General features: G+C 38.1%; 1 protein-coding gene and 1 long non-coding RNA gene across 3 annotated transcripts in view; one reads left to right on the forward strand and one right to left on the reverse strand.

Annotated features, from left to right (window-relative positions):
* Positions 1-12,587, forward strand: part of ROS1 (ROS proto-oncogene 1, receptor tyrosine kinase) — a 123,396-nt gene that overhangs the window by 57,721 nt on the left and 53,088 nt on the right. For both annotated transcript variants that reach the window (XM_081530933.1, XM_081530934.1), the window contains exons 22-26: positions 4,070-4,332; positions 6,504-6,567; positions 7,214-7,416; positions 9,177-9,382; positions 10,488-10,771. In XM_081530933.1, coding sequence (XP_081387059.1) covers positions 4,070-4,332; positions 6,504-6,567; positions 7,214-7,416; positions 9,177-9,382; positions 10,488-10,771 — 1,020 coding nt within the window. The remainder of the gene's footprint in view (positions 1-4,069; positions 4,333-6,503; positions 6,568-7,213; positions 7,417-9,176; positions 9,383-10,487; positions 10,772-12,587) is intronic.
* The window catches only part of LOC145521985 (uncharacterized), a 125,483-nt gene that overhangs the window by 46,066 nt on the left and 66,830 nt on the right, over positions 1-12,587 (reverse strand). The window lies entirely within an intron of this gene.

A 12,587-nucleotide genomic window follows, 5' to 3' on the forward strand; every position in this document is an offset into this window, starting at 1 on the left:
TATTCCCAGTTTTTTAAGGAATCTCCACACTGTTCTCCATAGTGGCTGTACTAGTTTGCATTCCCACCAACAGTGTAAGAGGGTTCCCTTTTCTCCACACCCTCTCCAGCATTTATTGCTTGTAGACTTTTGGATAGCAGCCATTCTCACTGGTGTGAAATGATACCTCATTGTGGTTTTGATTTGCATTTCTCTAATAATGAGTGATGTTGAGCATCTTTTCATGTGTTTGTTAGCCATCTGTATGTCTTCTTTGGAGAAATGTCTGTTTAGTTGTTTGGCCCATTTTTTGATTGGGTTGTTTATTTTTCTGGAATTCAGCTGCAGAAGTTGCTTGTATATTTTTGAGATTAATTGTTTGTCTGTTGCTTCATTTGCTATTATTTTCTCCCATTCTGAAGGCTGTCTTTTCACCTTGCGTATAGTTTCCTTTGTTGTGCAAAAGCTTTTAATTTTAATTAGGTCCCATTTGTTTATTTTTGCTTTTATTTCCAATATTCTGGGAGGTGGGACATGGAGGATCCTGCTGTGATTTATGTCGGAGAGTGTTTTGCCTATGTTTTCCTCTAGGAGTTTTATAGTTTCTGGTCTTACGTTTAGATCTTTAATCCATTTTGAGTTTATTTTTGTGTATGGTGTTAGGAAGTGTTCTAGTTTCATTCTTTTACAAGTGGTTGACCAGTTTTCCCAGCACCACTTGTTAAAGAGATTGTCTTTTCTCCATTGTATATTCTTGCCTCCTTTGTCGAAGATAAGGTGTCCATATGTGCGTGGGTTTATCTCTGGGCTTTCTATTTTGTTCCATTGATCTATATTTCTATCTTTGTGCCAGTACCATACTGTCTTTTTTTTTTTTTTTTTTTATAAATTTATTTATTTTAGTTGGGGGCTAATTACTTTACAATATTGTAATAGTTTTTGCCATACATTGACATGAATCAGCCATGGGTTTACATGTGTTCCCCTTCCTGGACCCCCCACCCACCTCCCTCTCCATCCCATCCTTCTGGATCATCCCATTGCCCCGGCCCTGAGCCCTTGTCACATGCATCGAACATGGAATGGTGCTCTGTTTCACATATGACAATACACATGTCTCAATGCCATTCTCCCAGAACGTCCCACCCTCACCTTCTCCCTCAGAGTCCATAAAATTGTTCTATGCATCTGTGTTTCTTATTCTGTCTCGCATATAGGGTTATCGTTACCATCTTTCAAATTCCATATATATGCATTAGTATACTGTATTGTTGTTTTTCTTTCTGGCTTACTTCACTCTGTATAATGGGCTCCAGTTTCATCCATCTCAGTAGAACCAATTCAAATGTATTTTTTTTAATGGCTGAGTAATATTCCATTGTGTATATGTACCACAGCTTCCTTATCCATTTGTCTGCTGATGGACATCTAGGTTGCTTCCATGTCCTGGCTATTGTAAACAGTGCTGCGATGAACATTGGGGTACACGCGTCTCTTTCAATTCTGGTTTCCTCGGTGTATATGCCCAGCAGTGGGATTGCTGGGTCATATGGCAGTTCTATTCCCAGTTTTTTAAGGAATCTCCACACTGTTCTCCATAGTGGCTGTACTAGTTTGCATTCCCACCAACAGTGTAAGAGGGTTCCCTTTTCTCCACACCCTCTCCAGCATTTATTGCTTGTAGACTTTTGGATAGCAGCCATTCTCACTGGTGTGAAATGATACCTCATTGTGGTTTTGATTTGCATTTCTCTAATAATGAGTGATGTTGAGCATCTTTTCATGTGTTTGTTAGCCATCTGTATGTCTTCTTTGGAGAAATGTCTGTTTAGTTCTTTGGCCCATTTTTTGATTGGGTCGTTTATTTTTCTGGAATTCAGCTGCAGAAGTTGCTTGTATATTTTTGAGATTAATTGTTTGTCTGTTGCTTCATTTGCTATTATTTTCTCCCATTCTGAAGGCTGTCTTTTCACCTTGTTTATAGTTTCCTTTGTTGTGCAAAAGCTTTTAATTTTAATTAGGTCCCATTTGTTTATTTTTGCTTTTATTTCCAATATTCTGGGAGGTGGGTCATGGAGGATCCTGCTGTGATTTATGTCGGAGAGTGTTTTGCCTATGTTTTCCTCTAGGAGTTTTATTGTTTCTGGTCTTACGTTTAGATCTTTAATCCATTTTGAGTTTATTTTTGTGTACGGTGTTAGGAAGTGTTCTAGTTTCATTCTTTTACAAGTGGTTGACCAGTTTTCCCAGCACCACTTGTTAAAGAGATTGTCTTTTCTCCATTGTATATTCTTGCCTCCTTTGTCGAAGATAAGGTGTCCATATGTGCGTGGGTTTATCTCTGGGCTTTCTATTTTGTTCCATTGATCTATATTTCTATCTTTGTGCCAATACCATACTGTCTTGATGACTGTGGCTTTGTAGTAGAGCCTGAAGTCAGGCAGGTTGATTCCTCCAGTTCCATTCTTCTTCCTCAAGATTGCTTTGGCTATTCGAGGTTTCTTATATTTCCGTACAAATTGTGAGATGATTTGTTCTAGTTCTGTGAAAAATACCATTGGTAGCTTGATAGGGATTGCATTGAATCTATAGATTGCTTTGGGTAGTATACTCATTTTCACTATATTAATTCTTCCAATCCATGAACACGGTATATTTCTCCATCTATTTGTGTCCTCTTTGATTTCTTTCATCAGTGTTTTGTAGTTTTCTATATATAAGTCTTTTGTTTCTTTAGGTAGATATATTCCTAAGTATTTTATTCTTTTTGTTGCAATGGTGAATGGTATTGTTTCCTTAATTTCTCTTTCTGTTTTCTCATTATTGGAATATAGGAATGCAAGGGATTTCTGTGTGTTAATTTTATATCCTGCAACTTTACTATGTTCATTGATCAACTCTAGTAATTTTCTAGTAGAGTCTTTAGGGTTTTCTATGTAGAGGATCATGTCATCTGCAAACAGTGAGAGTTTTACTTCTTCTTTTCCTATCTGTATTCCTTTTATTTCTTTTTCAGCTCTGATTACTGTGGCCAAAACTTCCAAAACTATGTTGAATAGTAGTGGTGAAAGTGGGCATCCTTGCCTTGTTCCTGACTTTAGGGGAAATGCTTTCAATTTTTCACCATTGAGGATAATGTTTGCTGTGGGTTTGTCATATATAGCTTTTATTATGTTGAGATATGTTCCTTCTATTCCTGCTTTCTGGAGGGTTTTAATCATAAATGGATGCTGAATTTTGTCAAAGGCTTTTTCTGCATCTAAGTGAAGCATTCTTAAGAGAGGGCCATGCTTGTGGACTGGTGTGACTGGGGAAGGCCTTCCTTCGGGGAGTGGAAACTTTAGCTGGGCTCTAAGGGATGAAGCAAGAAGAGGTTTATCCCATGTATGTACAATGTAAGAAGGCCTGGGGATTGGATAATGATGTGAATGCTGAACATTAAGGAGCAATGGGATTGGAGTGACAGACTGGGAGAAGACCTTGTGGGGGAATCCTGAGAAAGAAGAAGAATGTCTTGGATGGCACGACTTTGAGAACAGGCAGTATTTCTCTTGATTGACATACACCCAGAGAGAGAAAGTAATTAAAGGACTGTGAGAGGCTCAATTGCTTGGTTTGGCTCTAGAATAGATGGCAACAGTCAAGCCATACTCTCAGAGAGGGTTCAAGATGAGATGACCTGGACCCTGGATATGCTTTATTTTACACCCTGAACTGTCTAAAATCTAGATAGAGATAGTGTCTTCCTTCCAATGGTGACTGCCATTTACACCTCCAGAATGGGAGTTAATACTGTATTTTATAAGGAGAACTAGTCAGCTTCCATGTACACAAACACAGACTAGAAAGATGAGCCTCAGTGGTAGTAAGCAGGATTTGGGTTGGAGAAAAGGAAGACTGGCAGAAATATCAGGATAGGTTCCTGAAGAAATCTATGGCGTGTTCTCTCCAGAAGATCTTTAAGGACAAGATAGATACACCTTAACTGTCTGGAATGAGAAATATTTATTACGATGTTGCTCTGCACCCTCATCATGAGTGATAGAAGTCGACCTTATATTCTTTTCTGCCCTGTGTCTCTGCTTTTCAGTTCCATCAGCACCAGAGAATCCCAGAATATTTATATTACCAAGTGAAAAACACCATAACAAGAATGAAGTTGTGCTGGAATTTAGGTGGAATAAGCCTCAGCATGAAAATGGTGTGTTAACAAGATTCGAAATTTTCTACCATATATCCAACCAAAATGACACAAACAAAACATTTGGAGACTGGATTGCTGTCAGTGTCCCTCCCTCAGTGATGTCTTTTCAACTTGAGGGCATGAGTCCTGGGTACAGTGTTGCCTTCCAGGTACGAGAGTGAATATGAGGATACGGGGGTCTTAGTGTAAACAGAGTGGATTAAAGGACTAGGTTAAGAATTCTGCTCTGTTAATAATTTGATGTATGCTGTAATCACAGAAGTCAAGTGGGCAGCAAATATACAGCAGGGAGAGGGGACAGCTAGGATAAAGGACATCTTGACACTTTCTTGCTTCCAGATTTCCAGATTCAGAACAAATAATTATTTTTGGCTCCATCACTAAAGGCCATGTATCATGGTAGGTGCTTTTATATTGATTATCTAATTTGATCTTCACATTGTCTGAGAAGAAAAAGCCATTTCCCTGGGTGTATTGGTGAGGTACCAAAGCTGTGTGGTTGGGAAGTAGTGTGCTGTTTGATCTGGCTTCTAGAATCCCTTCCATCATATCACATCAATTGCTGGGAGGCATCCAACAAGTGGGGATGCCTTTATTTCCAGTTACCGAAGGAAATAAAAGCTGAGGGTCTGGGTAGTTGACATTTCACACTTTTCACCTGGCTGCTGAGAGAAAAGAAATTGAAAGAGTGGGAATCAAAAAGAAAAAGCTACTGCTACCTGATTGGGCATTTTTAATTTAATATGACAAAGCTTTCCCCTTATGGTAGATGACTTGATGATTTTTAAATCCTCATTATATATCAGGCTAGTGACAAGATTGTGCGTATTTAGAGTTATTTTTCATCCTTTTTGGGAAACATGTTTTTGGGGAGAGTTTTAGAGATCTGTGATTTCCAAAAGATCTATTTTCTTTTTGTAAAATTTTAATTCAACATTTATTTTTATAATATATTAGGTTAACATATACTAATAAAAATTATACATAAAAGTGAAAGATAATACACATTCCTATTTGTTAAGAATTATGTGTGTTCCAATTAAACAAATATTCTGGTTAAGTGTATTTGCCTCTATGGTTTGTCAATGTTGTTTAGTCTCACAGTTGTGTCCGACTCTTTTGTGACCTTGTGAACTGTAGCCCACCAGGCTTCTCTTTCTATAGGATATCCCAGGCAAGGATATTGGAGTGGGTTGCCATTTCCTCCTCCAGGGGCTCTTCCCATGTTTCCTGCATTGGCAGGCAGATTCTTTACTGCCAAGCCTGTATGGTTATAGTGGTTCAAATCTCAGTCAGCACAGAACTTTGCAAAGTGACACACATGCATAGGCATGAGTTTTGCTTCAAGAGTCCAGTGCAAAAGTGAAGACTGCTTGATACATATAAAATATATGTATGTGTATATATATATGCACCATGTTACACACACACATACACACACACACCATAGATAGATAGTAATAAATAGACTACAGTAGAATTGATTTAATAGAAGTATAATAAAAATGAACCAATATTTTGTTGATTGAGAGAACACTTGAGGATCTGTCTTTCAAGGTCATCATTATGGATGGCAATTTTCTTGTAGGCTACAGTACACAGGCAGGTTTGGAAGTGGAAGTGATTATTATATAATAAAAGACATTTAATAAAAGTTGTTAAAAAATGTTGCTGTTGGAACGCAACATGGCACAATGGGAAGAAAAGCATACAGACCTCAGAAGACTTAGTTCTTATGCCAGTTCCTACATGTGTCATTGTGGCTAGGTTACCTACCCTAATGATGATCTTTGTCCAGTTTCTACTCTCAGTAGTTGGGAGGATCAAAAGAGATAATATATGTAAAAGTGGTTTGAAACACACAATTCATTTTCAAATATAAAGGTTAATGATTATTTTCTTTTTATAAATCTCCTTTGTAAAAAGTACAGTAAATTTAGTTATTTGAAACTTCATGTTGATTTCATGATAAGTGGAAGTTTACCATAATCTATATAGTTTTGTTTCTGTTAAATATTCCATGTAACTTAATTTTGGAAATAGCTAAAGACCTTTTTAAAAAACTTTAGATCTTTTGCAATAGGGATTTGTGCCATTACTTTGTACTTTTCTGAACAAAAAAGACCTACCAATAGTAGTTTAGGACAATATTTTTCCTTATAATTTTTGCTGTATACTTAGATGTGACTAACTGAAACTATTCATAATGTATCTTATAACTCTGAAATGAAGCATTCAGTAATTTATCAGTCTCAGAACTTAATTATTGTCACTCAGGACACTTCTGAAGGCACTTCTTTATATCCTTTTCTTTCTTTAGGTTCGAGTCTTCACATCCATAGGACCTGGACCATTTTCTGACATAGTAAAGTCCAAAACATCAGGTATTTATTATCTGAAACCTGTGCAAATGTTAATAACAATTAGTGATTTAATTATAAAATATTAATATTGTATTAATTTTATATAAATATTAATATTATAATAATTTTATATAATATAAATTTTATTTAATTGTCAAATACTAATAATAATTTGTAATTTAATTATTAGGAGCTTCCCTGATAGCTCAGTTGGTAAAGAATCTGCCTGCAATGCAAGAGACCCTGTTTCGATTCCTGGGTTGGGAAGATCCCCTGGAGAAGGGAAAGGCTACCCACTCCAGTATTCTGTCCTAGAGAATTTCATGGACAGTCCATGGGGTCTCAAAGAGTCGGGCATGACTGAGCGACTTTCACTTCACTCTCTCTCTAGTGATTTAAAAACATTTTGACCCTTAGTATTCTCAGGGATGTCCAAGGACTATCTTTGAGCTGAAATTAAAGTCAAATAAAGTAATTGACTTTTATCATCACCAAACCTGCTTATATAAACGTGGGCTTAGAGTGCTTGGGCAGTCTCCGTTGAGACAGGTGTAGGTCTAGTCCGTGAGCCCAGAGACTCATGGGTTTCAAAATGGTCTGATACTGAATCAGGGGGTTTTGGTAAAGTTCTTTTTCTCATACATATTATCTACATGTTTGTTTTTAGAAATTAACCCATTTCCATACCTCATAACTCTTGTTGACAACAAGATAACTTTGTTAGATATGGATCGAAATCAGGTCGCATGGACATTTTCGGCAGAAGGCGACGTCGGTGCCATGGGCTACACAGCTGATGATGCAGTGGGGTACTATGCTCAGGGAGACTCCCTCTTCCTTCTCAAAATGGACAACCGGTCCAGCACTAAGGTATTTTGCTATGTAATTCTTTTGAACAAAAGTGGAGTATTTGCCTATCACACAAGCCTGTGATTAAAATGACTGGCCAGTGGTTGAGACATTAAGATTAGAATGGCTGAAAAAGACAGGTGATGTATAATTATTTAGTTACAAATGAATTCAGGTTAGATTTGGGGCAAATGTGATTCAGGCTTAATTTAGCAAACAGGGGGTTTAAGGCCCTGTGTTACCTGAGATAGAGGTAAAAAAAAGAAAGTCACTGTCTTTGAACAAATCCAGTCTAGTATTAGTCTAAGATGATGAAGACAGTGTTGAGTAGTAGTTAAGAGGGTGAGATTTGAAATCTGACAAGCTAGAGTTTAGTTCTGACTCTATTACATGCTAGATCTGTGACCATCAGCAATTTCTTTAACCACTGTGGTTGCGTAGTTAGTCCCTCATGTTAGGGTGAAGATTAATGAGCTAAGCCTTGGAAGGCGCTTAGCACAATGCCTGGCATGTGGTAGGCATTCACTGAGTTTAGCTAGTGGAGGGGATAGGCAGAAGACTGTAAGAGCTGTGCTAAGGGCAGGATGCAGTGGGACTGCAGAGAAGGCAGACTAAACCCAGGGTGGAATGGTGATGGTAGTGGCAGAGTGGAAAGACATCTTGGGTACAAAGATGATGAACCAGCTTAAAGTGGGGCGTGGCTGAGAGATCAGCAAAGTCTGGGAAACCAGAGAGTCACAGCCTGTTTGGGGAGCTGGAAATAGAAGGAGGTCCTCCCTGGTGGCTCAGCAGTAAAGAATCCGCCTGCAATGCAGGAAACGTGGGTTTGATCCCTGGGTTGGGAAGATCCCCTGGAGAAGGAAATGGCAACCCACTCCTGTATGCTTGCCTGAGAAATCCCACAGACAGAGGAGCCTGGTGGGAGTCCATGGGGTGGCAAAAGAATTGAATGTGATTAGGTGACTACACAACAACAAGTAAAAGGAACTTGGAATGGAGATGGAGGTGAGGGCACAGTGAAAGGCAGGTGTTGAAGCTGAAGAAGTGGGCGGGGGCCTCAATATAATGGGCCTTCTTTACTGTGCTAAGGAGTTGAGTGTCAATTTTAAAGCCAACATTAAGCCATTCAAGACATTTAGTGGATCATTAACTCAATCAACTAGTGTTTCAGGAAGACCTCTCTGTTACCTGTCTGAATAACCTTAGAGAAGGTTAAGTCGGAGGCAGTAAGGAGGCTATCACAGAAATCCAGACAGGAAGTTTTAAGCAGGAAACCAGAGACAGTGAGTGAGAGAGGAGAGGATAATAAACTCGGAAGATATTTAAAATAGGACTAATTCATTATGGGTAGTAATGGGAGGAAGAAGTCAAGGGTGAATGACAGTTGTTGAGATTGTTCCTCAGGTGAGTGTTGGACATCCATAATAATATAAAATGCAGGAGAAAAGGAGATTTGGGGGTGGAGTGATGCATCCTGTTTTCTGGGATCATTCATTTGGAGATTTTCAGTAGGTAGTTTGATATTTGAATCCGTAACTCAGTGAGCCCCCTTGCCTGAAGATGTAGATTTGTAGCAATGGTCTATGGATTACAGTTGAAGTCATGGTGATTGAAATTAACCATGTGTGAAAACAGGTCCAGTACACAATCCAGAGTTATCAAGGTTTGATATTACAAAAGAGAAGTGCAGTTAATAAGTAATATGAATTTTTAAAAAAAGTCATCAGATTTGAGGAAAATGACCACTATCTTCTTGATTGTGCTTTCTATCTGTTGTTAAGATTTTCAGAGATTCACTGGTTTTTGATATCACAATTATTACAATTGACTGGATTTCAAGGCACCTCTACTTTGTGCTGAAAGAATCACAAAACAGAATGCAAATATTTGATATGGATCTTGAAAACAAGGTGAAATATCCCAGGAAGCTGAAAGTTTGCAACAGAAATTCAACAATAACTTCTTTTTCTGTGTATCCTTTTTTAAGGTATGTGAAGTGTATCTGTTTCTATTGTGATGAAATAGACATAAACATATTTAATGTGATATCTTTGGTTTAATATCAGAGTCAGGACATCAGATGGGACAATGAGATGCTTAATGTTCTTGATGTTAACTTACAGTCAGTAATTCTATGTATGAATAATGAGCCCATAACCACCAATGTATAAAATTAATCCATATTGAGAATTCCTTTAACCTAAAGTTAGATTAATTACCGGCAGGAAACTGAAGTGTATTTTTAATCCAGTGAATTTAATAAATACCCCCAGTTGCTAAGGACAGGAATGGGATTGAGACAGGAATGGGATTGAGACAGTGGCAGGAAATGAGCAGGAGATAGGCAGTTTGTTTTGCACAGTAAATGATATTCTGGGCTCATTTGCCTTTAATTAATGTCTTCATTAGATGAATTTTAAGACCTCCATTCAGCAACTGAAGGGCAGTTTTTTAGGCTGCTTATGTTCGTGCCATTAGCATGGTTATAGTCTATCTTGAACCTAGATTGGTGACTAGTATTAAGAAGTAGAAACAAACTTGAGAAGAAAGCAATGGAGATGGTGTTGATGGAAAGTATGCAAATGTATTTCATATTTAGAGCCATTAATGAGCCATTTAATGCAATACCTAAGATCATTAAGGCTTCCCTGGTGACTCAAACAGTAAAGAATTCACCTGCAGTTCAGGAGATACAGGCTTGATCCTGGGTTGGGAAGATCCCCTGGAGAAAGGAATGGCTATCCACTGCAGTATTCTTGCCTGGAGAGTCCCACAGACAGAGGAGCCTGATGGGCTACAGTCCATGGGCTGCAAAGAGTCGGACACAAATGAGTAACTAACACACACTTATAAGGTCATTATAGTCCAAGGCTTTTGTTGTAAACACATTTATTGAGAAATTGTTGGAAAATGTTACATACTAAACTTCTTGTGACCTCTTCCATTAAAAGGTTTTTGAGCACTGAGACATGTTGTCTCTAAAAGTAGCATTTGTCCCCACAGTCATTAGAAATGATTTCTCTTCATTAGAAAGTGATATGTGTGATGGTATGTTTAACTGATTAAATTGGAGGATCTTTTTTTCCCAATAGTCGCCTGTATTGGACAGAAGTTTTAGATTCTGGATCTCAGATGTTCTACTACAGTATTATCAACCAGACTGTGCACCAAATTCTGCAACCCCCAGTCATAAACCATCCAAACGGAAGCCAGTGTTCTTGCAACGTGACTGAATCTGAGTTGAGTGGAGCAATGGCTGTTGACACCTCTGACCTAAAGAAACCGCAGATATACTTTGTCAAAGGCCAAGAGATCTGGGCAACAGATCTAGAAGCATGTCAGTGTTGGCAAATTATCATCTTGCCTGCTCTGCTTGGTAAGACACATGTGTGTTTGTAGATCTTCACTGGTGATGGGAGACCTTCCTGTCCCATTAAAAAGGGGTTACATTCAGCATATACTCAAATGGATATATATATGTGTGTATATATATGTATATATATACATATATATATATACACATACATATATATAATATACATATGTGGTATTTACAAACGACGCCAAATGTTTTTGTGGAATTCAAGTTGTATTCATGCAAATTGTACATAGGCATTCACATAATTTTCTGGATCTGTAGGAAACTTTTTTCTTCTTGTCATTTTACAGTTAACAGAACTATTAATATAACTTATTGAGCTGAATTACATATTCTAAACAGGTTATTAAATGCATTATTGCATTTGATCTTCAAAATACCTCAATGAAGTAGATATTAATATATGCGTTTTACAGATAAGGAAACTGAGTCTGAGAAAGGTAAGGTCACATGTCTGTAGGGCCACAATTAATACAGGAGCTGGTGTTTGAAACTGGGCCTAATTACAGCATCCCTGATCTTCCTACCAGCACCTCACTTCCATGTTGATGATCTCATTGCCTCCACATTTAGCGTGACTTGGTCAATATTTGACAGGTCTATTTGCTGAAATTCACAAGCTTGTGGAGGAAATATTTTAAAGTCATTTGGTAGTCTCCTAATTAGTAGTACTTGTAAAATTTTAAAAATACCCTAAACATCCCCATATATTATTAAGGCTCTAGTCCTCACCATCCAATATAGTAATCGCTCATCGCATGTGGTGATTTAAGTTTAAATTAGTTAAAATTAAATTCTAAATTTAATTCCTCAGCCATACTAGTCACATTTTAAATGCTCAAAACCCATTAAGTGGCTAATGGTTACCGTATTGGGCAGCAAAGATATAAAAATTTTCCATCACCAAAAGTGCTGTTGGGCATTTTGAAACTGCAAATGCGTGTGTGTGTCTGTGTGGTATAACTGAATGCATGGTTTTGTTGACATGTCCCAGAGCATTCTAGAAACAATTGCAATGTACTTTCAGTGGGCTTCAGATTAGAGATAATGTTTTGAACTTCTCTTACTAGGAGAATAACTTGCTGCTGTTGAGTCTGTGACAAAGATTCACAAAGACACTCACAAAGACTCACAAAGACAAAGACTCCTTGGTCAAACTTTAATTCCTTTTTTTTTTTTTTGTCCATGCCTTGTGATCTGCTGGATCTTAGTTCCTGTATGAGGAATCCAACCAGTGCTTCATGCCGTGAAGTGTGGAGTCCAGGGTCTTAACCACTGGATCGCCAGGGAAGTCCCTGATTAAACTTTGGTTACACTCTTGTGAGGAGTGTAACTAAACTAGGCCTCACACTTGACCTTGCACGTCCATCCTTGTTGAGTCCAGTTTTAGCAAGAATCTTGCCAAATCAGTTTAGAGAGAATCCCTCCCACTCATTATCTGACCAGATTCTTTATCCCCACTCTTGATGTTCTTGGCTTGCCTTTAGCAAAAATCCTATTGGACCAGTTTAGCAGAAATCCCCCGCCCCTGCCCCTTGACGTCCCCTCTCCTTGTTGGCTACAGCCCCCAGCTGTCATTGTATCTGAGTTGTGCATGTCTCCCTCCCCTATTGCAATATTACAACAGCCTTGGTTAAAGTCTTCCTGACCATTTAAACAAGTGTCGGAATAACTTTCCTTACCATCTGATACACAAGAATTATCTAATGGGCCCTTATCTTATAGAACTAGTCAGTCTTTCGTGAAGCCACAATTGAAATCCATAATCCAAAAATTGGAAAATTAGAATGACTTTAGAGATCATTTAGCTGAC

The sequence above is a fragment of the Giraffa tippelskirchi genome, chromosome 9, assembly GCF_054371585.1.
Source record: "Giraffa tippelskirchi isolate mGirTip1 chromosome 9, T2T-mGirTip1v1.2.pri, whole genome shotgun sequence".
In the NCBI taxonomy this organism is placed as follows: domain Eukaryota; kingdom Metazoa; phylum Chordata; class Mammalia; order Artiodactyla; family Giraffidae; genus Giraffa; species Giraffa tippelskirchi.